We start from the raw sequence: 24,505 nt of genomic DNA on the forward strand, positions 1-24,505 counted from the left end.
TGCTTTGAAACCAAGATGCATTTATACACTTAGGAGTAAATTTAGAGGAGTCAAGATGCTTTGAAGCCAAGCTGCATTGTACACTTAGGAGTCAAGATGCTTTGAAGCCAAGATTATGAATTTAGGAGTAAACTTAGAGGAGTCAATGTGCTTTGAAACCAAGATGCATTTATACACTTAGGAGTAAATTTAGAGGAGTCAAGATGCTTTGAAGCCAAGCTGCATTGTACACTTAGGAGTCAAGATGCTTTGAAGCCAAGATTATGAATTTAGGAGTAAACTTAGAGGAGTCAATGTGCTTTGAAACCAAGATGCATTTATACACTTAGGAGTAAATTTAGAGGAGTCAAGATGCTTTGAAGCCAAGCTGCATTGTACACTTAGGAGTCAAGATGCTTTGAAGCCAAGCTGCATTGTACACTTAGGAGTCAAGATGCTTTGAAGCCAAGATTATGAATTTAGGCAGAGGAGTCAAGATGCTTTGAAACCGAGATGCATTATACACTTAGGAGTAAACTTGGTTTCAAAGCATCTGGACTCCTCTCAATTTACTCCTAAATGTATCACGCCTCTTGATCGTGACTCCTCCAAGACACATGATGATACACTTAGGAGTAAATTGGGAGGAGTCCAGATGCTTTGAAACCAAGTTTACTCTTAAGTGTATAATGCATCTTGGTTTCAAAGTATCCAAACCCCTCCAGGACGCGTGATACACTCAGGAGCCCTGCTATAAACAAGACTTTTCAAGCTCGTCCTCTGTTTCTTTGTTGCGCTGAAAGAGGCTTAGCTTTATCACCGAGGACCGCGCTCCTCCGGCCCCAGCAGCGCGGTGCAGCGCTGCGGCCGGGCGGAGCCGTGCCCGGCGGGGCCGCCCCTTGCACGCCCCTTGCACACGTGCGCGGCGCTGAGTGGCGGCGCGGGCCCAGCTGACGGCGCGGAAGCTCCGGCCCGGGCTTATGGCGGGCGGCGGCTTCTGGGTGTCGCTGGCGGTGAGTGGGGGGTGCCCGGCCCCGGGGGGCTCACCTGGGTGCCGCAGGGTGAGGGAGACCCTTTGCAGCGCCCGGGCATCCTCTGCACCGTGCCCTGCCAGGAGAAGCCAGGCAGGTCTCCGTGGGGTGCCCCAGGGTGTCTGGGGTCCCTGGGAGGGGCCCGGAGAGCCTCTGGAGGGTGCTACACCAGAATAGGGTCTCAATAGGGTGCCCCAGAGTGCCCGGTCTCAATAGGGTTAATTGGTAGGTCTCCATAGGGTGCCCCAGGAGAGGTTGGGGATCCTTTGGAGGATGCCTTGGGGTGGCTGCAGATCCTCTGCATGGTACCGTGCCAGGAGAGGCCTGGCGGCTCTCAAGAGGGTGCCCCAGGGTACCCGGAGAGCTTTTGAAGGGTGCCTTGAGATCCTCTTGAGGGTGCCACACTAGAAGAGGCCTGGCGAGTCTCAAGAGGGTGCCCCAGGGTGATCCTCTGCATGGTACTGTGCCAGGAGAGGTCTGGCGGCTCTCAAGAGGGTGCCCCAGGGTACCCGGAGAGCTTTTGAAGGGTGCCTTGAGATCCTCTTGAGGGTGCCACACTAGAAGAGGCCTGGCGAGTCTCAAGAGGGTGCCCCAGGGTGATCCTCTGCACGGTGCTGTGCCAGGAGAGGTCTGGGGGGGTCTCAAGAGGGTGCCCCAGGGTGCCCAGAGATCTTTTGAAGGGTGCCTTGAGGTCCTCTTGAGGGTGCCACACTAGAAGAGGCCTGGCGAGTCTCAAGAGGGTGCCCCAGGGTGATCCTCTGCACGGTGCCGTGCCAGGAGATGCCTGGGGGGTCTCAAGAGGGTGCCCCAGGGTGCCCAGAGGTCTTTTGAAGGGTGCCTTGAGATCCTCTTGAGGGTGACACACTAGAAGAGGCCTGGTGAGTCTCAAGAGGGTGCCCCAGGGTGATCCTCTGCACGGTACCATGCCAGGAGAGGTCTGGCGGCTCTCAAGAGGGTGCCCCAGGGTACCCGGAGAGCTTTTGAAGGGTGCCTGGAGATCCTCTTGAGGGTGCCACACTAGAAGAGGCCTGGCGAGTCTCAAGAGGGTGCCCCAGGGTGATCCTCTGCACGGTACTGTGCCAGGAGAGGTCTGGCGGCTCTCAAGAGGGTGCCCCAGGGTACCCAGAGATCTTTTGAAGGGTGCCTTGAGATCCTCTTGAGGGTGCCACACTAGAAGAGGCCTGGCGAGTCTCAAGAGGGTGCCCCAGGGTGATCCTCTGCACGGTGCCGTGCCAGGAGACGCCTGGGGGGGTCTCAAGAGGGTGCCTCAGGGTGCCCAGAGATCTTTTGAAGGGTGCCTGGAGATCCTCTTGAGGGTGCCACACTAGAAGAGGCCTGGCGGCTCTCAAGAGGGTGCCCCAGGGTACCCGGAGATCTTTTGAAGGATGCCCTGGGGTGGCTGGAGAGCCTCTTGAGGGTGCCACACTAGAAGAGGCCTGGCGGCTCTCAAGAGGGTGCCCCAGGGTGATCCTCTGCATGGTGCCATGCCAGGAGAGGCCTGGCGGCTCTCAAGAGGGTGCCCCAGGGTGCCCGGAGATCTTTTGAAGGGTGTCCTGGGGTGGCTGGAGATCCTCTTGAGGGTGCCAGACTAGAAGAGGCCTGGCGGGTCTCCATAGGGTGCCCCAGGGTGGTTAGAGATCTTTTGGAGAGTGCCCTGGGGTGGGTGGAGATCCTCTGCACGGTGCCGTGCCAGTGGAGGCTTGACGGATCTCACCTGGGTGCCCCAGGGTGGCTGGAGAAGCCCAGCAGTTCTCACCCAGGTGCCCCGAGGTGGCTGGAGAGCCCCTGGAGGGTGCTGCGCCAGGTGGTTCTCATCCGGGCACCCCAGGGTGGATGGAAATCTTTTGGATCCTCTGCATGGTGCTGTGCCAGGAGAGGCCTGGTGGTTCTCAACCAGGCGCTTTGGGGTGGCCAAAGATCCTCTGCACGGTGCATCGCTGGGAGAGGCTGTGCAGACATAAGATGCAAGATAAACACCAAGGTTTTACGTGGCCACCCGTTGTTGGGGGCTTTCAGAGGGCTTTGTAGCAGAAAAAAACTGCTCTGTTCTTCAGCAGGCAAAATGAAGAAGAGGCAAAATGAAGAGCTGGTGTTCACCAAGGGGTGTCACGAGTCTATGCAGGGGTCCCTGCGGGCTGGAAAGCTTGGGAAGTGCTGGACCAACCCGTGTGTGTGTGTGTGACACAAGCTTCGGCTCATAAAAACCCGTGCAGTGCATAGATAGGAGTGTGTGTGTGTGGATTCAGCTTCAGCTCGTGAAAACTCATGCTCTTTATAGATGGGGGGGTGTGTACATGTATATATGTGTGCGTGTGATGCAAGCTTCAGCTCACAAAAGCGTGTGTGAAGGTCGGTGTGCGTGTAGCATGAACTTCAGCTCATGAAAGCTTGTGCTACATATAAATAAGGGGGTGTGCATAGTTCAAGTGTCGGCTCATGAAAGCGTGCGTAATGTGTAGGTAGGTTTGTGTGCATAATGTATATTTGCTTTCTATCACATTAAGATAAGTGCGTGTGTATACACACACATACACCCCCACACACAACCACATTTTTTTCAGCTGCTCCATTTTTTGCCACCAGCAAATGTGAAATATGCACTCCATAGTGAGTGTGTGTGTGTGCACCCCCCCAAACCCATGTACTTTGCCTACTAGTCTATAAAGTGCAAAGCTACCCTGCCTTTTGCTTTATTTCAGACTAACTATATCTTCAGCTGAGAATCAGTGTAGAAAACTTCCTCTAAGTGACATCTGCAAAGCGTAGTCTGTCTCACGACTATGCGAGAGAAGGGTGTGTATGCATTCAAAGTGCACAGCAGTTTCTCCTGGGAGTTAATTTTGCAACCTAATAACTTTAATAAACAGCACGCTTCGAAGAGATCTTGCTAATGGACACACCTTTTCCTTGATTTCCTGTGTGGCCTTCTCCCTGGACTCTCTTCAGCCTACTTTAACACCTTTGCAGCAGCAGGATGTTGGCCATGGTGGTCCCCCTGCTTTACCTGTGGCAGGTTAGGGTGTTATGTCTTGTGTTGTATCTGGGCTATGTGAGAGAGGACGTTGTTGTCATCATCTCCCGGTAGGAATACTAAAAAGCACAAGAAGATTACCTTGCTGACCCATGGTGAGAGAAGGAGCGTCTGACATGGTCCAGATTTGAACCTAGATGGGTTAAGTCCCTTAACTGCAAAAGCATTGCTCCTCAGCTTTTATTAAGGTATTGCTACTTGATATATTGTTGGACTTTCTGTTTTGTGCAAATAGGTAGGATCCTGCCTCGGACGGGGTTGGACTGGATGACCTCTGGAGGTCCCTTCCAGGTCTGGTGGTGTAGCTCTGCTAGGAGGTTAGACGCTGGTTTGGATAGGGACGATCCTATCCCAAGCAGGGGCTGGAGTAGATGACTTCTCGAGGTCCTTCCAGCTTTGTGTGATCTTTCCATGCTACTTGCACAGCTGCCTTGTACGTAAGTGAAAATCTGAGCTACTTGAGCAACACCCTGGTCTGGGTTAGAGGGAAGGGTTTTGTCAATGTTGAACTGGAAGAGCAGCACTCGGATGCGGTCTTGTGGGAAGAAGGGTTGTCTGGTTGATGGAGAGTAATAGGGACCTGACTCTGCTTTTCCCCTACAGTTGAGTATTTCATTAGTCTGCCTTCATGCTGCTGCAGGTAAAAAATACTGCTCTGCAAAACCTTAACTTCATCCCTGCAGCCAGGAGTCTTCAGCGCTTGCTCGTGCAGGACTCATGGGTCAGTAAATCTGCCTCTGAGGGTGCCTCGGCCCTGACTCCTCTGACCTGTTGGTTCGGTCTTCACCTGCCTCTGAGTGCGGTGGCTACTGAGAAAACTCGTTGTGGGATGTTAATGACTTGTCTGATGTCTGTAGGGCCAGATTTTCAAGTGCACGATTCTCAAAAGAGCTCAACACACAAACTAAGTTGAACCGATTGAAACTCTGCTGGTTGCTTCAGTGCCTGGGCTCCTGCTTCTGAGTCACTTGGGAGCCCTGAAACGTCATTCCTTAGCATCAGTCTTGCTGCTGTCCCCCAGCTCCTATGGGCATCTTTCCCTCTACTTCCCCAGGGACTCAGGGCAGGTTGCAAGCCTTCGCCGTAGGGTGTGGGTTCTGCTGTGGGTTCGAGTGGAGACACAATGGATGATGATAGGGCTGTAGCTGGATGCTTTCAGAGGACAGCGCTCTGTGGTAGAGAGGCTTGCATGCATCAGAGAAGATCTGGGTCTGCGGCATGACTGGTTATGGCTACGGCTTGCAAGGAAGAAGCGTCTTTTCTTTCTGTTCCATCCTGAACTCGTGTAGCAAGGTCCTTCTGGCTGCGCACGTGCCCTGGCTTGTGTGACAGCCCCTTTGTGGCTGCATGTGCATCTTTCAGAAGAGTTCAGTGGCTGAGTAAGGCCAATATCTGTTGGCCCACACCCTGCCCATATTCCCCCCTCCCCCTTGATTTTTTTTTTTCCTTCTTCTATTTACCCCTGCAAAACTACAAATGAGCAGTTATGAATGTGAATGCTACTCCCTTCTGCATGTGTGTAACATTGATATAAATACTCTCCCTGCTTTTAATTCTTGTGTTTTAAAACTGGGTTTTTGGTTGTAGCCGTGTAGGCTTAAGGACATAGGCAGGCCAAGTTCTTTGGGTGCAGGTGATCTCTTTTATTAGACCATCTGACTAGTTGGACAACAGTTCTTTGCAAGCTTTTGGGCCTGAAGAAGGGTGATTGTGCTTGAAAACTTGCAAAAACTTTTTTCCAACCACTCAGTTGGTTTAATAAAAGATATCGCGTCTACCCAAAGAACCTGGCCTGGCAGTGTTTAAAACATGTACAGAGCTGGGTTTGTGCCTCTGAGGTGCACAGCTGTGTGTCCATATTTAGCAGCACAATTGTACTTCCACTCAAATATGCTCAAGCCACACTCTACCTATTGTGTGAAATAGCATGGTTCAATGTCTTGGCATTAGACCCTGGCTTTATTTAATTGTGTTGCTGGATTTGGAGTTGAACAGGTATATCTAACTCCCTGCAAAGATTTTCCAGCTGTTGAAGTCCCAGTAACGCTAATGCTGCTGATAGGGCTGTTGATAGGGCTCTTTAGTTGGCTTATTATCTAAAAATCATTACGGTTTGCTGCCCATGGAGTCAGTGCTCAGGTATTCTCGCTTTCCTGCAGGTGCTCTATTAGCTGTCTCATGAATTTAAATGACATTTAAGATACAGAAGTTTGAAATCCAAAGAAGCAATTAGTAAACTTTTGATTCATGTTTTGCCAGATGGTTAGATTAAATCTGATCCATTTTATTTTGAGCAGATAAGAATTCTGATGGAAGAAGAGATAGAAACCATCAATGCATGCAAAATAACCAAAAAGATTAAAAGAATAATTAACTTTTATTGATTAAAATTTTAACAGCAGATAGTGAACACCTCTCTGAATCCTGTTCCGTGCTGGTGGAGAAAAGCAAAGTGAAACACAATCAAATGTTATTCAATAAAGCCAGACACCCATTCCAGTATTTGCTCTTTGCTATGATATGCAAGGTAGATTTTAGTATGTACCTGATATTCCAAATAATAGCAAAGCAGTATTTCGTGTTGCATTAGTAGATATATTATAACAGCCAAGGTTATTTCAGTTCGAGCGTGAATGGGTGGGTTTTTGTTTATCCCAACCTGGCATTCAGATATTGAAATAGGGTTCCTCGCTGCACGGCATCCCCATCTCCCATGAACGTCTTCCTGTCTGTATATTTCTTAGAATCAGTTGAAATTCTTTACAAAGTTTTCAAAACTCGTGGAAGAGGTGATCTCTTTTATTAGACCAACTAGATATTTGCAAACAAATTATTTTATTTGCAAGCTGCAAATAAATCAAATTATTTTATTTATTTGCAGCTTGCAAATAAATAATTTGCTTGCAAACATCTAATTGGCCTAATAAAAGAGATCACCTCTTCCACGAATTTTGATTCCTTTTGCCTCTAGACTAATACGGCTACAACCTGGATACCTCATGAAGTTTTCCAAACTTTTCCGAAAGAACGCTATTTAAAAAAAAAAAATCATAAAACCTTCACGTTTTCCCCATAAACTGGAAAACTTTAATTTAAAAATGATGGGTTGTTTTTTTTTTCCGCTTAGACTTTAAATTCTGCACTCCGTGATTTTTTCCTCCACCCTCCTTTCCCCTATGAAAACTTGAAATGTTTCATGGAGAATAAAAATCATTTCCCCTCGAGCTTTGACACTGGCACAGTACCTCATAAAGCTAATGGCAATACTGTGCTGTATTGTAGTGCTAATTGGGATGTCCCAATGTCAAATGGTTGGCTTGTGCTGGTTCAGTGTTGCTAGGACCTTGCTGTGTGAATTGGACGAATGCTTCAGATACATGTTTTTATTCGTACTCTCTTTTTGTAGTAAAAAGAAATGATCAGGGAAACCAGCCTATGCACAAAAGATCAGCACTTCTACAGCAGACGGATAACATTGTTCCTTGGGTGGGTTTTTATCCCACCCACATATATGCTGTTATCTCACTCCCTACATAACCGTAAACTCTCTGTTCATCTTGCAGGCTGGCGGGATTGCAGGAGTGTGCGTGGATCTGATATTATTCCCTCTGGATACCATAAAAACCAGACTGCAGAGTCCCCAGGGCTTCAAGAAGGCTGGCGGCTTTCGTGGCATCTACGCTGGGGTCCCTTCCGCTATCGGATCCTTCCCAAATGGTAAAATTCCTGGATTATGCTTCTGTTCATTCCCCGTCATCTGGGAGGCAGCAGCACATACAAGCATGTGCCTTAATGCATAAGGTTTGATTCTGGTTATCCCTGGCCCAGTCCTCCAAGCTGCTTGGTGTGGTCAAACCCATGCTGAAGTTTGCAGAGCTCTCTCTGGCTGCAGGGAGGAGCAGCTTCCAGGATCTGGATGAAGCCTGTGGGCATGCAGGAGATGGATAGGTGTTTGTCAAGTGTTCTGCAGTGCCCTGGACACACACTTCTTTAAATCATGGCTATAGGCACTAGGCGTGAATAAGGAGGTCTGGTGCATCCCCCTAGGCTCTCCTCAGTTTGAGTCAAATGCTATCCAGGGACAGTCTTTTCCATCTCTCTAGAAAAATCATTTTTTTAAAACAGCTTTCTGGAGGCCTTTGGGCACTGGCACTTTTTAAGCAAATAGTTTTAATCTCTGGGGAAAACATCTGAAGTTCCTTAGGTGTTTGTGCACTTCCACTTTGTAGCAAAAAAACGCCCTGCGGGGCTGTCTTGTTTGGGAATACCGAGAGACGTTTGCAGATATGTCCACTCGTGCCTTCAAGGGTCCAAAGTCCTTCATAAGATGATATGAAATGTTTTTGTTCTTTATCTTCCCTGCTTTGGTTATCTCTGGAGGTGATAAGCATCTTCTGATTAACAGCAGACGGTGATGCACGTATCCCTCTTGCACAATTAAAGTCTGCTTTCCCCTTCATCCCTCCGTCCAGGACAGATGCCAGCTTTCTCAGGATTTGCTTCTTTAAAATCTAAACTGTGATTTATCTTGTGCTGCAGCATAAGACTGAAAACTTAAATTCCTTAATGTGATAGAAAGCAAATTCTTGTTAGTATGAAAAACATTCTTCCTGGTTTGCTTCCCCCCCCCCCCTTCTGTAATACTCCATTGGGATGGGGGGATGGGTTTTACAAACGATGAGACTGACCCTACTACAAAATACAATTCTTCCTTGTCCATTAGATTAGGGTGTAATAAATGTTTCAAACACTCAGCAGTTCTTTGGTAAACTGTAAAGATATTTGTTGGATTTTTAGTCTGGAAGATGGTGCTGCTGTTTGGAACAACTAGCAGATGTGTTAAATTAAAGTACCTGCTCCTAACACTCAGCTAATCAATCTGCCAAGGAGAAAAGCATAGGCTCCTTGCATCTTATTATGCCAAAAAGACATGGGTGTTTGACTTTACCAAAACCTGAAATCACTGCAATAACAATCTCAGCAAGAAAGCCTGGTCCCAGTGCAGTCAGTGGGAGTACTGATCCTGGAGGCAATAGGGGTGCCCAGGAACCCTACTGTCTAGAAGGGTAGCTCTATTTTGGGGAAATATTTTAGTTTCTGTTCCTGGATTGTGGATTTGAACAGCTGGTAAGATTTTTCTGTTCCTGGATTATGGATTTGAACAGCTGGTAAGATTTTTCTGGATCTTAACAGCAGTCTGGTAATGCAACCTTAGGAATAGCTTCAAGGCAGCATTTTTTTTATTTATTTTTTTTAATTTCAGCTGCTGCATTTTTTGCCACCTACGAATACGTGAAATATGCACTCCACAGTGACTCCTCCTCCCAGTACCTGGCTCCGGTGACGCACATGGTGGCTGCCTCCTTTGGAGAAGTGGTAGGTAACAGTTCGGTCTATTGTATATTCCTAGCAAGAAGGGAAGAAAGAAATGTGGAAGCCTGAGAGCTGAATCTTGGAGGAAACTGTTTACCAGTTGATTATCAAACAGCAAGTTTTTCACGACCCGTGTCTTCACAAAGCATCTATCCAGGGCAAAAATACTTTAGCAAAGTGTTTTCTAGAAATGTATACTAATGAAGTGCTGATGCCGAGTGAGAATTTAAGGTGAGGTTTTTCCAGAGCACCCAAATTAGTTAAAAGCATGCATCCTTTTGGCTTTCCAAAAGATCTCAGTGCTTCTGAAAATCCCACCCTTTGTCCAGATTTGTGGCAGCCAGATCTGCTGTCATTACTTGCATTGAGAATGCTTTATTTGTGGGGAAACCTAATGGGACAAAGATGTTTGGACCTCAGGCGAGCCAGGCACTATTCACCTGAGTGGTTATTGCAATCTGACCCTTCATGTTGTGCCATTTCCAGTGCTGAAATCATAAATGCCAGTAGCAGTCTGTGGAAGCCAGAAAATGTAGCCAGAGCATGTCTCAAAGGCAGTCGTTCCGAAACTTCTGGATCAGTGGCTGACCCTGTTCCTTGCAGATTGCGCTGCACCATTTAGCTTTTCACTGGTAACAGTTTCCCCATGGCCTTGCATTTCAAAATTGCAGTCTGGAAGAATAAAAACCTCTTATGGTTGGTTTCCTAAATGCCAGAGCTAGGTATAAAGCGAGCTTTCCTATCCTCATTTATCTGACTCTCAGGTGTTGCCTGTGTATCACTTACATCCTGTCACTCTCATCCCTATTCTGCTGTCTTACCATATTGGTGTTTTGATGTTGCTCTTCCCCCTGAGAAGTGCCCCAGGTGACAAGTAGCTCCTTGGATTGGTCTCATTGCTTTCAGTGCACATGAGTTGTGGGGCTGGGATCAGCCCCCATGTGTGGAACAGCTAGTGACCTTGTGAAAGATTTGCACAAAAAGACACAACAAGAAAGGGGCCCGTGGTTGTCATTGTCTTCTCATGTCTCTGTACCACATTTGACCATTTTGTTGCACATGCTTGTGCTTATATATTGTACTTTGCAAGATCTTTCGTTATATGTGTGCCTTCGAGCAGCAGGCATTGCAGCAGGTGGTGTATAGTCTGAATCTCTGTGCCATAGTCACAGGTGCTTGAACCAATGCATAGCTCCACTTCTTCATTAGTTCCTTGGAGCATCCGACTCTGGTACGTAGGCGGTTGAGATATCGGCACCTTTGCCATGGTTCGTCAAGCCCCTGGTGGTAAGGACTCGACCGCTGGAACGTCCATTTTTTCGCTGTCGGGTATTTTCTTCAGCGTCTCATTCAACATCTGTTGTCATGTCTCCTTGGGGGTGGCAGCGAGAGGTTATGGGCTGGTAAGAAAGCCCCGGCATGACTTCAGATGGCCGTGCGCTGGTCATACAGCAGGTGTCTTGCATCTTCAGTTTGTCTCTATCATTCTGTCCTGCTGGGGATAGGGTAAGGTTAGTCTGGGTCCCTGGTAAGGAATGGGCAGGATGTGTGAAATCATAAAATCATAGAAAATGAGGATTGGAAGGGATCTCAGGAGTCGCATCTAGTCCAACCCCCTGCTCAAAGCAGGACCCTCCCTAACTACATCATCTCCAAGGATGGAGACTCCACCACCTCTCTGGGTGACCTGTTCAAGTGCCTTACCACCCTCCTATTGAAAAAGTTTTTCCTAATATCCAACCTCAACTTCCCTTGCTGCAACATGAGCCCATTGCTCCTTGTCCCGTCATCCGCGCCCCCCCTGAGAACAGTCCAGCTCCATCCTCTTTGCAGCCATGCTGCAAGGAGTTAAGGGCTGCTATCAAAGTTAAATGATATCCAAGAAATGTTGAACTGAAGTGAGGAACTGTGCTGCTGCAGGGATTTTCTTACAGGGCTGTAATCAGATCCCTCTGCAGAAAAGGTGATCTGGCCTCAGTAAATACCATACTGCGGTGCCTAAGGAAAGATGAGGCAGGAGGTGACTGCTGTGCTCTCCTGGCCACTGCTCTTTTCATTGCTCTTTAGCCTTCTCACTGGCTGCCTTCATACTTCCCTGTGCCTCTTCACTTAGGAATTTTTGTCCTAGGTTTTCCCAGGAGTGGTGACGAGCCAGGCATCCAGCTAGACTGGATTGCTCTGACAGTCCCACCTTGGATCTAGCTTATAATTGGCATGCTGCATTCTTCCACGGAAAGTATCCCTTGCTGGACACTTTGCACGATGTGCTCCTGCCCACGTTTCCTGGCTGCTTCTAGTTTGTAATTCATGCATAGCTTAAAAAGACAGGAGGCATTTTAACCCTGCTGCAACCTTGATTCTTCAGTATGTTCATTACTGCCCCTTAATAGGCACATACCCTGCCTCTTCCGGCTGCTAAACCTGGCATAGGTGCCGGTTGTTCCAACATCCGCATTGCCTTCGTTAGTGTGAGCGAAGCACAAAGGCTGACCTCCCTTTGGCTTGCAAGTCAGCAGGATGCAGGAAGTGTGCATCGCTCAAAAACCCACAGCCAGTTCACCTCTGCCTCAGGCTGGTTTTGGGACTGTGCCACAATAGAGTTGAGCTTTCCTTACCATTTGCAGCTCTGCAGTGTGTGTCACGGTCGGGGAAAAAGATCTGACTTTTCCGAAGGTCTTATCCTGTGGGCATAAGCAGAACATATGGATGCAGTTGCTTAAGACAGCTTTCTGCCTTGGCTGGTAAGTCGGGAACAAAATAACCCCTTTCCACTCTCTGTGTGCGCATCTCCTGTGAAGGGCAGTTTGTTGCACTGAAGAAAAGGCCTTTTTGCCTTTGATAAATGAACTCTGTCAGTGGATGCACAAGACAGTAGAGAGCAGTGTGAGGAGCTGGGAGGGGTCTCAAAATAAGAGCTGTCTTATTTTGCAGATCAAATGACACCTGATTGCCAACGTCTGAAAATGCTTCCTGCAGTCGCAGGTCTGGTAGGAAACCTGATCCAACTTCTGTTGCGTGGCAGCATCCATCTGCCTCGTCACCTCTGTTTGAGAACCTGTCACAGTTCGAACCTGCAGGACTTGCAGGAAGGGGGCATCCTGCATCAGTTGCAAAGCTCAGGTGTTTCAGTGTTTTGGAGTGGGCGCACCAAGGTTTAACCTAAACAGAGAGGGTGGCTTAGCTCCTACAACAACTCTGACTTGCTTAGAGCTGCAGGAGCCGATGGTTTCCTGGAGTGAGTTTGCTCTGTTAGCGACGAGTGGTGACTTTTTACGTTCCCTTTCCTGCACTGTTTATAAGCAGTCGGCAGGTTTTTAGTAGCAGCCAGCTGAAAAAAAGCAGGTTGGTCTGAAGGCAGACGGCCAATTGCAATTCTGCTGTGTCCTCCAGCTGCTGAATTGCCATTGATACTTCAGCCCTGACTGGTACTTCCCCACTGCTGAGTCCAGCCAATTTCCATGCCCGCCCACCTACCAATGTCCCTGGCCCACGGGCCGTAGTTTGCTGACCCCTGCATTATAAATAATATACCAGTTTACTGTCAAGCCAGGCCTCTCTTGCTCTGCTGTCTGGTACCATGTAAACCACGACAGTCTGTTCCATGGTTGGGTTAAACCGGCACCTCCACCGGGGTGAGAAGGGCATGTGGGCACCCAGCAGGACTATAAACAAGACCTGTCAAAGGGTAGATGAGCTCCCTGAGAGCCAGCAGCCATCCATACCTGGAGAGGAGATGTTCCCCACCAGGTCGCTATCCTCGAAGAATCACTAACGATGCACAGCAGCTAAGGCGTCCCCATGGTCATAATGGCCTTGGGACTGACTTGACTTGAATATGCCAGGTGGAGATGTTGGACAAGTATATTTATACCTATTTTGGTTGCTTTTTTTCCTCCCCCTGCATTTCTTTTCTTTTACCTCCTCCAGTCCAACTGTAAAGGGCAAGCTCGAAGCAAATAATAAATTAATGATGACCTGCGTCAAGTGGGCCCTACTGCTTTTGAGTGCCATCTTGTTTTAGTCAGCAGTTTTGCAAGATGAGCTTCTCTCATTTTGGTTACTTAAATGGTTCCTACCTTGTCTAGCTATACACAGCTTGGGGCAGTTAATTCATTTCAGTACAGTACTCTTAACAGCCTATGCACTTCCAAATTCATCTGATGCAGAGCTGTGTTGACCACTGCTATTTGGGAGAGGAGAGCAACAGTTCTTCACAGCCAGGTGAAATAGCAGTGGGCTTTTGGGAGGAAACTTTATCAAGATCACAACATTAATTTAATTGCCAGCATGCATTACTGGGAGAATAGGATTGCCCTTTAATAGGCATAGATCCCTCTAGTTTTGGGTTGTAGAGGTGAGTGTGGCTAGCATCTGATACTTGAGCAGAAACTTTGTGAAGGGCCAAAGGCAGTGAGGATGGACCAGAAGCTCATTTAATGCGACTGGCTGATGGGAGCCCGTCTTGATTACTGTCTCAGTGCAGCCAGCTTTTGAATATCAACTTCAGGCCTTGTCTTTACAGTTCCCACAGAAGTCTCCCCAAGCCTTTTGCATTGGTGGGGGCTGCATTTGTGGATTTTCAGTCTGTTGCTACATGCTTTGGACCTGGACTTTCAGATTCAAGAGATGATAGAGATGTCTGACCTGATGCATCTAATTCCAGGACCACGTGAGATGACGTCCAGCCTTAAAGATGCCACGTTAGCCATGGTAGAAGCTGGAGAACAGCCTCCCCGTTTGAAAACAAAGTATTGCCACATCATCCTTCATTACACAGGAATCCCATTTTAATTAAAAAACCAAACCAGCTGGGAAGCTTCACAAACAGTGGACAAAAGGAAGTCAGATGCCTTGCACACTTACAGCAAGTAATGACCTGATAATGTGTTACAAACACTCACCCCCACAACAGTAGGTGGAGGAGGAAAATCCAGCCAGGCTCCCACTAAAAACAGTACGAGCGAAGCACCCTCACAGTGGTCTCCTATCAAATCTGAACTGATCGATTTTATTTTTCTTACTGTATTCCAGGTGGCAAGCAATGAGGGTGAAGGTTGTAATCAGAGTTGTATTGATTAGCCGTTAAGTTTTTAATTGAGCTGTAACAATAGGGAATGGTAGTTATTTTGTCAGTACTTTGCATTTGGGGCACCTTCTTATACCTGCATCCTTGCTTTCCCCAGAAAGCTTAAAATAATCGCTTTGATAGAACAACCCCCTGTTCAATATGGCATAAAAAGCTGCAAAATAAGTCATGTTAGGATTCCCAAGGTATCCTGATACACTTCCAAGCTAATTGCCTACTTCTTGGAGTAGCAGCCCTCTCATTGAGCATGGTGGGCAAGTAGCTTTACAACAGGGAACCAGGGTCCTGAGTTAAGGCTGGGCTTGGATTAGCTGCCGACTCTTTGGTAGGTAGAAGGGCGATGCTTACCTTTCTGGAGCCCTAAAGCAATAATATAATATAATACTTTACCCAGAGAGGTGGTGGGCTCTCCATCCTTGGAGGTGTTTAAGACCCGGGTAGACAAAGCCTTGGCTGGGATGATGTATTTGGGGCTGGTCCTGTTTTGAGCAGGGGTTGGACTAGATGCGACCTCCTGAGGTTCTTTCACACCCTCATTTTCTGATTCTGTGATACTTACCTGTCTGAAAAGTCATGTTTATACTGATTGCATTAACACTTTGAGATTAATAGATGACCAAAAGCTAACATCTTGCTACTGTTTTTAATAAGGCAGGGGGAAATCAGGGTATGATTTAGTGATTCAGATTATGATAGAAAAGACAGAATATTTGAGAGATTTCTGCCATGCAGGCCCCGTATTGATGTTTCATGAGTTGGGAATTCCTACAGAGCAAGATTCAGTTACAGAAAAGTTTTGTTATACTTTAACTAATGGGATAAATTTTGCATCTGATGTCGGGAGATCACATCTAGTCCAACCTCTGCTCAAAGCAGGACTAGCCCCAACTCAGTCACCCCAGCCAAGGCTTTGTCTACCCTGGTCTTAAACACCTGCAAGGATGGAGAGTTCACCACCTCTCTGGGTAATGTATTATATTATATTATTGCTCGAGAGCTCTACCCTGGTCTTAAAAAAAAGATCCCTTTTTTGGGGGTAATATTTGCAACCAGAGCAAGCACACAGAAAACCAACTCAACTAGACAAAGCCTGGTGAAGTTTTGCTCAGTTCAGCTGAAGCAGAAACTAAGTAAGTGGCCTTTGTGCTCATTGTTTTTTACTTTCCTTTTGATTTCTGGGAACTGAGGGATGTTCAGCACAAATATTATTGGGGGGAGGAAGAGTCTAATTTATATCTGGTGCTAGATGCAAAATGTATCCCATTAGTTAAAGCATAACAAAACTTTTTTGTAATTGAATCTTGCTCTGTAGGGATTCCCAACTCATGCAACATTGATACGGGGCCTGTGTGGCAGACAAGGACGTGCTTATGGATGTACAGGCAAAACAAGGGGAAAGATGCATGGTCCACCACATATAAGGAGGAGGAAGGAGGCGTTGCAGACATAAATGGACACTACCCAGTCCATCCCTGGAATATGGAGAAGGAAAACGCCTTTTTATTGCATCCAGGGCATCAGAAGTCTTCATCTTTGATGACTCGCTATTGCTGTGCATGTTTAATCTGCATATCTTTCTATAAAGGGCTGCCAGATGTGCTTGGAAAACATGATATCATAAGTGGTGGAAAGGAAAACCAGATGTTCTCAAATTATTTCACTTTGAATAATCTAAGGTGGTGCTAGTAACACAAACAAGAGCACTTTTTTTTAGCTTGGCGGCATCCATTTAAACCAATAGTGCAGTTTTTGTTACAAATCCTACCTTGATGGATTGATCCGTGCCCCTTTTTTGTCAGGCTTATAATGATGTCAGGTTTATAATGACGACACACACTGCGGCGAGGAGAAAGTTGGCTAAGAGGTTTTAAAAAGGAGCCCTGAACAACCTGCTGCAAGCTTCAATTTATGGTACAAATGCCAGCGTATCCCAGCTTGGCTGACACAGTTTCCTCCGTAAGAGCCAATAACACCGTTGATTTTTTTCGCCCTGCCTGCTTTTTTCCACAGAGGCGAGAAGAAAGTCATTTGGATCACGGCCCGAGGAAGTTAGCGAACAAGCCGACTTTTCCATGCAATATTTGGATATTGTTATGGTGACGACCTGGAGATAGTTGGGGGGGGGACTCTCTTGCAGGCTCTGTCCCTTGCTGACAAATCTCAAGAATGAGCGGCTGCCTTCTGCACTTCTGCATGTATCTGGTGGCTTTGTTTCCTTCTCTTTTTTGCCTCCTTTTCTGGAGTCTAGCCACAGGACCTACTCTTTCAAGTGAGAGAGAGGCCGAGGGGTAGGAACAAGCCCTTCTGACCTTTTGGGGAGTAAGATCAGAGAGGCTTTTTCAGCCTTGCTGGTGCACTTTGAATGCCTTTGAACTTGACCGTGAGAACATTGTGGGGAGGGTCTTCCCCAGAACATGAAAGTACCAGCAATAACAGACCTCAGGGAGCTGTTTTTGATGCTGCAGGACAGGTGGGAGCGATATATAGACCACTGAACTTGCCTGGATGATGTGATGGAGCAGGTCGAGGGGGGACCAAAGCCTGCTGGCTACCCAGGAAGAGCAAAGAGGGAGGGAGCAGGTTTGTAGCCACCGTTTGAGTGTGCCAGAGGGCAAGGTAACATGCCAAGAGCATTGTGTTTCTCTCCAGGTAAGGGAGACTGGACTCTCACCTGCAAGGTCTGGCTTTACCTTGGGGAGGTCTGAGTTGTCTTCTTCAACAGCCCTGTGGGTTGAAGGTGAAGGTGTCAAACAGCTGCTTGTGAGGTGAGGGGGTGGGTCACTTTGTGTGCCAGCCGTTTTCTGCAGAACGACACGGTTTTGGGTTCCTATAGTGGCAAACTGAGCGCTGTTGAACCCACGCGCGTTGAGATGCCCCAAAAGCTTGTTATCTCCAAAATGGCTGAAAGGCTGAGGTCAAGCGAAGCCTCGAGAACAGCAGACAACAAGAAAGCAGAGTGGGACCAGCTATTAGAGCTGCAATTTGGTATTTAACCTACTACCTTTGTGCACCGTGACATGGCGCTGTTCTCCAGCTATCTCCATGCCTAAACACGGGAGGGCAAGGTAAGGACAGACCGTTCAGTGCGAGATCCCAATCTTGCTTGTGTATTCCAGTCTGCTGCATCTGGAGGTATCCGGTGGTGAAGATAAAGGCGAAGCGTGCGTGGCATATCTGAGATGACCATCTGATGACTTATGGATAACGATTTGGCATTTCCTTGCTGCTGCCGGCACGTGTCAAACACGGGCGCTGCGTACGACGCAGGAGTCAGCGTGCTGAAGAGTCTCGGCTGCATTTTCTACTGCAAGTCCTTCCCAAGAAGAAGCAAAGTGATGAAAATCAATGTATAAAGCCACATTTTTGTAGCACCAACTTCCTCTTGCTGAGAGTGATAGATGTCCTTCCTTAGTTTCCTCCACATCTGTGCCTGTTTTCTTTTCTCTGGTTATTTCGACGTGTCGGCGGGCGGCATAGCGGGATGCATCAGAGTCTAGCCTCTGAAGTGCTTTTGGAGGAGATAGAGCAGGGGGTGAACAAGTCTTCTGTATGTGAAGTCCAGCTTGGCAGGAGTCAAGAGACATGGTAAGACTAGATGTTACACACTGCCCTCTTCAATGCTTAGGAGGGGTTAACATGATTCATAGCTCTTCATTTGTGGGGGACTCTTGACCCCGCTCTGTTCCTGCTCAAGTCCAATAAAAGATATTAGATTTATTCCAAGAACCTTGTCTGCCTATGTCCTTAGACCGACACGGCTAAACCAACACCTTTGAAATACAAGTGACATCAATGGCTGGCATGGACAATGGCCCAAAAATGGAAAAAGTAAATACAGATCTTTAGGAAAGGAAACAGGAGGGATTCTCTAGCATTGATGCGCTATAGGGACTTGATGATGAATATTCATCCCTTCAGAGCTGGCTGTGTCCCTTTGACTGGCAGGTCTCAGGCTATTATCGCTAATCAGTGCCCATCACTTTGGTCCTGATCCTATTATACAGTGCGTGGGAATCAAGCGTAAACTCATTTAGTTCATGAGTGTCAGCATTTAGCAGTGGAACCTACTGACCCCAGCGAGACGAGCAACGCCGGCGGTGTAGCAGCGTGCCGTTGTCTTCTGAATTAATCATGGTGGGTCCTGAAATATTCATAAATTAATCTGGGTTAGATTTGCTCTGTTCTACCGCCGTGCTTGCATTTCGCCGAGCCCCCGTCCAGGAGTGTAATTGAGCGGTGGTCAAAAGGTGGCAGAGAAAATGAGATTGGTGCCATTAAGACCTCGTGAAGTACGTGGAAGAGCACAGTTAGATCAGAAGGAAACTCAAATTAGAGCTGCAGCTGGAAATTGCTTGTAAATAAAGATGAATGGAGGCAGAAATCCACAGCCCCTGCCAACAAATTCATCATACAATTAAAGGCAGAAGCAGCAAATTAGGGACTGTCAGCCACCTAGCCAGCCACTTGCACAGACTCTCGTGCCTGCTCTGTTGTCAGCGCACGTGTTTTCCCCTCTCCTTCGGCTCTGTCTCGCATCCATTTTCCTCTCTTCCTCGGCTCCGTTTGTCTGCATGAATCTATTCAAGCCAGGTCTTTAAAAAGACATAGCCACTTCCTCAGCCCAGTGTGGAGCCTGTAGCTAAACACTCAAAGAGCCTGAATTTAAACTCTTTCACACGGGAAGGGGGAGTGGAAAGTGTGCAGTGCACGACCGGGGCTGGAGTACTTGTTTTAGTGCCGCTGGTTTGTCGATGGAGGGAAGTCGATTTGGACCGAGGTAGGGAGTGATTTCAACATGATGGCTATTCCTGATCAATCCCTGTGCAGACATAGGGTGGACTAAGGAGTGCACACTCCACTTTAGAAGTGAATAAGTCTTTAAAGCAAAGCGTTCTTATTCCCTATTAAGTGCGTCCACACAGAAATAGGTATCCCCGAAAGACTGTGTAGAGCAGTGCACCACTCCCATAATGACCTTGCATAGGTATAATGCGATTTAAATGTAGTCTTACCAATTCTAACCTCATGCTTTTGGAGGAGGGAAGTGATCAGCTCTCCATGCTAAAATTAAACTGCTACAAGAGAACGGTGCAGGTGGGATTTATGTATTACAGTCCTGTTCACAAGGTACTGAACAGATTGTAGGACGTGCACAGTTTGTCTGGCGACCTGATGCAAATTCAGAAAACGAGGATTGTGTTCTCCTACCCACTTTCCCTTGGTTGCATTTCCTCCTCCATTCCTGCCCGACTTCACCGTAGCTCATTTCTAATGTACTCAGAAGAGTTGAGAGCTGAAGTACCTTAGTGGGTAAAACAGACGTTTTCTTCCAGCATTTAGGAGAGCTTGAGCTATTTGAATGATTTCCTTCTGATGTCAGAACTGATTGGAAGGAGGAGGCAAGAGCTAGCTCTGATCCTCCTCATGTGCTGTAACATAAGGGCTTGTCCCAAATCCAGTGTGGCCAACCTATAGGGTCCCACTGCATCCAGCTTGGATTGCATCAAGCTGGGGATCATTTTGACAGAAGCCCAGCAGTGCTATCTATGGCTGCACTTCATAGCACTGGAAGGTGGTATTCGAGGACTGGGATAAGTTTAGTGCAGCATTCAGGGATTTTGGAAATGCATATCCTCCATTTTTTCTGAGCTGGGTTTATAATAAGCATGTCTTGGGTGATGCTATGTGTTTATAAGCATGTCGTGGGTGATGCTGTCTGCTCTTTCACTGGCTCATTCCTGCTTAGGTAGCTTGGCAAAAGTAAAATGGACATTGTGATCCATACCTGCGTTCGTGGAGAAAAAGTGCAAGCAGATGCGTGTTACAAGTCAGTGCCTGTTGCACGTTTCTCCTATGGGTAGCAGAGAACCTGAGCGATGGGGAACTTCACGTCCGACTTAGGACCTTCAAGTCAAGCTCCTTTTTCTCTTCTTTCCTCACTTCTCTGCTAAATGAATCTATGAATCTAAGTAGTTTCCCTTATCCAAGACCCAGGAGGTCAGGGTTGTGTTCCCAGCTCTGCCCCAGCCGAAGTCCATGCCCTTTTTGGGCTGTAGTTTTTTCCCCAGTTGGCTCCCATAACGTTCTTGCATAGGTACAGTGCAATTAAATTTTGTGTTTCCCCTTGTATCCAAGGGGAGAAATTCATTGGATTCTCATTTGATTAAGTGTCAACTTATGCAAATAGCATCTAAAAATGACTGTCCCCAGCTTGGAAAATGTTCCCTTAACACCATTTTGATTGCTAAATTATATTTTCCTGGTGCTCATCAACTCGGGCCTTCCCACCCACTCATTATGTAAACTCATTAACATTAATTTTAGAAAACAAAACCTTTGAAAGGCTGTAGCATCTGGGTCCCGAGCTGCTAGAGCAGCAAAAATAAAGTCCCTAGGTGACAGCTCCCCTGTTTCATTTTCCAAGCAGATTTAGCATTGATGGAAGTCAATAGATTAACAAAGGCATCTAAATCTCTAGAGCCCTTGTGAAAACTTCGTAGCAAACCCAGTTTACTGCTCAGCCTTGGAACTGGCCTTCTCCCCCCACTTTATCTTACCCTACATATAACATGCGTGATCAAGGATCAAGAGCATGGAAACTGGATAACTGTTACATGGAGAACTAACACGGATTCATGCACAAGCAACCAGCTAATGAACAGAACAAAGCAATGAGGAAAGTCAGAAACTGCTCCCCTGTTTCCTGTTCACCTCGGTAATTCCCATAGGGCACTAGCTGGGGATGCCGGAGAGAGGCCTTGGGCATGGGAAGGTGGTGCTGCACTAGTATGCTCTTGTCACCAACATGTGTGTTAGCATTTACAGGCTTGAACGAGAAAGGAACGGCCACAGTCTGAAGTTGAAAGGATGAGGGGCTCAAGTTTCATGGTAACGCAAGGGGCCCGGGACAGATGGATCACCTAAAAAGCAAGGGTCGTGCCAAGCTACTCCCCTAGGAGTTAAGAAGCATTGCACCACATGTATTTCCCTTTCCTAGGAAAAGACTATCATGCCTATCAATAGTAGCAGCATAACTATCAATAGTAGCTGGTCTCTGGATACACCTTGTTTAGGGGTCTCCCATATCAGAATAACAGCTGTAAAAAATGAAGTTTGGAAGGGACCCCATTTGGTAGCAACACCTGCACAAGCCCCTTGGAGCATGGGCCTATGAACAATTTATAGCAGGATAAAATAAAATGCGGGACTTGACAGCATATCAGATGCTCTGTGATAACCGCCCATATGCGTGCTCATAGCCTGTTGTCAGTGGACGGTAACCCGTAGCCATTGACCTCTATTGAAGGAAGGGCTGAGCTACCATGGTGTGAAAGATGTGCTGGTTGAGCTGCTAAAAGGGTTTTAGGATCATGGAAAATGAGGGTTGGGACGGACCTCAGGAGGTCACATCTAGTCCAGTCCCCTGCTCCACTCAGGACCAGCCCCACCTATATCAGCCCAACCGAGGCTTTGTCAAGCTGGGTCTTAAAAACTTCCAAGGATGGAGAGTCCCCCACCTCTCTGGGTAACCTGTCCCCGTGTTTTACTACCCTCCATGTAAGAAAGTTTTTCGAAATATCCAACCTCAACTTCCCTTGCTGCAACTTGAGCCCATTGCTCCTTGTCCTGCCATCTGCCCCCCCGAGACCAGTCCAGCTCCATCCTATTTGCAACCCCCCGGCAGGGAGGTGAAGCTGCTATTCAATCCCCCTCAGTCTTCTCTTCTCCAGACTAAATCAGCCCAGTTCCCTCAACCTCTCTTCAGAAGTTGCATGCCCCAGCCCCCAAACCATTTTCGTTTGCATATTTAACTATGAGTCAATCCACAATGGTGAAAACCGATCTGTCCTTTGGACTAGTTACTTTCTAAAATGCTATGGAATAGGTTTTTTAAAGAAATTGGTTAACCTGAAAGCCAAAGGGATACAGAGAGAGAATCCAGAAAAATCTAGATAGGATCGGATTAATGTTTTTGTCCAAAAAACCCAATGCAATAATAATAACAAGGGAAGGGTCTTGTCTAAGTCGTGCTAGCGATTTGAAAGATCTTTGAAGATCCAGATTGATAGCTTGCCATCAATCTCAAGTCAAGAGCAGAGTCCATTGGAGATTGGAGCGGAGACAAACTTGCTCCTGGGGATTTCTGGGCACAGTGGCTATGGTCCAGCATCGGTGACACTTTGTCGCTGCAGGAAAAGTTCTCCTGGACTCCAGCCTAAACCTCAGATGCAATGTGATGCTTGAGCAATGGTGCGTCAGGCCCGATTGGGTTTCTCTGCATCGTGGGACGTAGTGTACCTGGGTTGCTCAGGGTGAAGTGAAGTGGGAAACAGGCAGAGTGTCTCTAGCGTGAAAAATGGCCAGACACCTAGAAGAAAACCGACGTTCGTAACGCTCTCGGAAGCAGCAAAGGTGGATAGATAGGTGCACGAGCATCTCTAATGCCATGTAAGGGGCATATAAAATATCTGTGTTCTCTATTCAGTATCAGCTGAACTTCAACTAAGGAGATGTTAAAGTAATGTATTGAATGTTATTGAACTTCATGACATTATGTTGAAAATGGGCAACAGTTTTGATCTCTTCAAGATGGGGAAGGGAGGCATTGGCTCAGAGATTGTAGTTAGGTCAGCTTCCAAAAACTCCAGGCTGTAAGCTGGACTGGTCTGCTGGAGAAAGCTGCTGTAGTTAAAGCTCCCCCCTCTTTTTTTTTATGTCTTTCCTTCTCTCTCTCTCTTTTTAAACAATTTTAGTTAGACCAGTGCCAAAGTCTGGATAAACAAACACGCTTATTTTCATTTAAACCAGACTTTTCTTGGCGTAGCTTTTGTCAATTAGGAACAGATTTCCCCTAAATTGAATTAAACCACTTAAACCAATATATGTCTCTAGAAGAGGCTTTGCCCTGATTTGAAATAGAGCTACATCGTGGGTATTAATTTTGCTAGGCACTGTCCCACATGGGACTTTGCTGCTACGATACCACCAGTGCTTGAACTGCAGCAAATACGAACCCTGTTCTGACCAGGAGATGGCAGCCACGATACGCTCGTGAAGTCTTCAGAAGCCAAAACCGTTTTTGTCTGTATAGATAGAAAACATAGCGCTTTTTCATTTAATGTGAAGATATGCCCTTTTTTGCGAGGTGTGAGCAAGTGCTAATGACAAAATAAACACGCTTTTAGTGTCACTGGCCCCGGCTAGCTAATGCAGGTAGGTAATGGAAGTGCAGTTGGGTTTGTAGCTAACTGCCCAATTCACGGGGTTCATCTGGTAGTGATTTAAGACCAAGATGTTGAAATTCAGGACTCTTCCCAGCTGTGGTTTTAATGCTAAATGGGGAATGAGACAATAGGTGCCGTCGTTGTCTCATTAAGCAGGATCATGCTATGAAATAGGGCTACATTCAAAGTGATGCCATTAAGACCATTTAAAAAAAAATTAAGCTTGAACCTAAAGTCCTTGCACCCTTAGGTAGAGTCCATGGTTTAAATAACATGTGCTTGCATGGAGACACATGCATTTGACATATTTCTAGCAACTTGGTGAAAACTGCCTTTCAGTTGCCTGCTCCTATTCACCTTCTAGTCTTGGCGTTTGGTTTCCCTGAGACCCCAGTAGACGCTGCAGGTGTATTAGGGGTGTGGGGGAACGAGGCCCATCTTTGTGAGCTTATTGGGGGAATAGGTTATACAGGTATTGTGTATCAGGCACCACACGTGCCATTGTGGTAGGTTGGACACAGGACAAAGACAAATGCAGGAGGAACAACTGCCGCTGCATAAATTAAGATTGCTCAGCTTTTCTAATAGTCCTTTAAAGCTAAAGGTCAAAAACTTTAGATCCAAAGTGTTGCCGATAGAGGGAGTAGGAGAAAGCAAATTATAGGAGGTATATCGATCTGTATTTTAATTCGTGCCGTGTTCCCTTCAGGTCACCAATGCACTTTAGGTCTCAGCACAGTCAATTAATTGCAATGTTTTCCCTCCCGTCGGCTGGGGTTTA

At 46.9% G+C, this 24,505-nt stretch overlaps 1 protein-coding gene across 1 annotated transcript in view; it reads left to right on the forward strand.

The window, feature by feature from the left end:
* Window positions 1–909: 909 nt before the first annotated feature.
* SLC25A26 (solute carrier family 25 member 26) overlaps window positions 910–24,505 on the forward strand; it is a 97,647-nt gene continuing 74,051 nt past the window's right edge. The window contains exons 1-3 of the mRNA XM_006271629.4: window positions 910–992; window positions 7,605–7,758; window positions 9,305–9,417. Of these exons, the coding sequence (XP_006271691.3) occupies window positions 960–992; window positions 7,605–7,758; window positions 9,305–9,417 (300 nt within the window). The 5' untranslated portion in view covers window positions 910–959. The remainder of the gene's footprint in view (window positions 993–7,604; window positions 7,759–9,304; window positions 9,418–24,505) is intronic.

This window comes from Alligator mississippiensis, chromosome 12, assembly GCF_030867095.1.
Source record: "Alligator mississippiensis isolate rAllMis1 chromosome 12, rAllMis1, whole genome shotgun sequence".
Taxonomy (NCBI): Eukaryota; Metazoa; Chordata; order Crocodylia; family Alligatoridae; genus Alligator; species Alligator mississippiensis.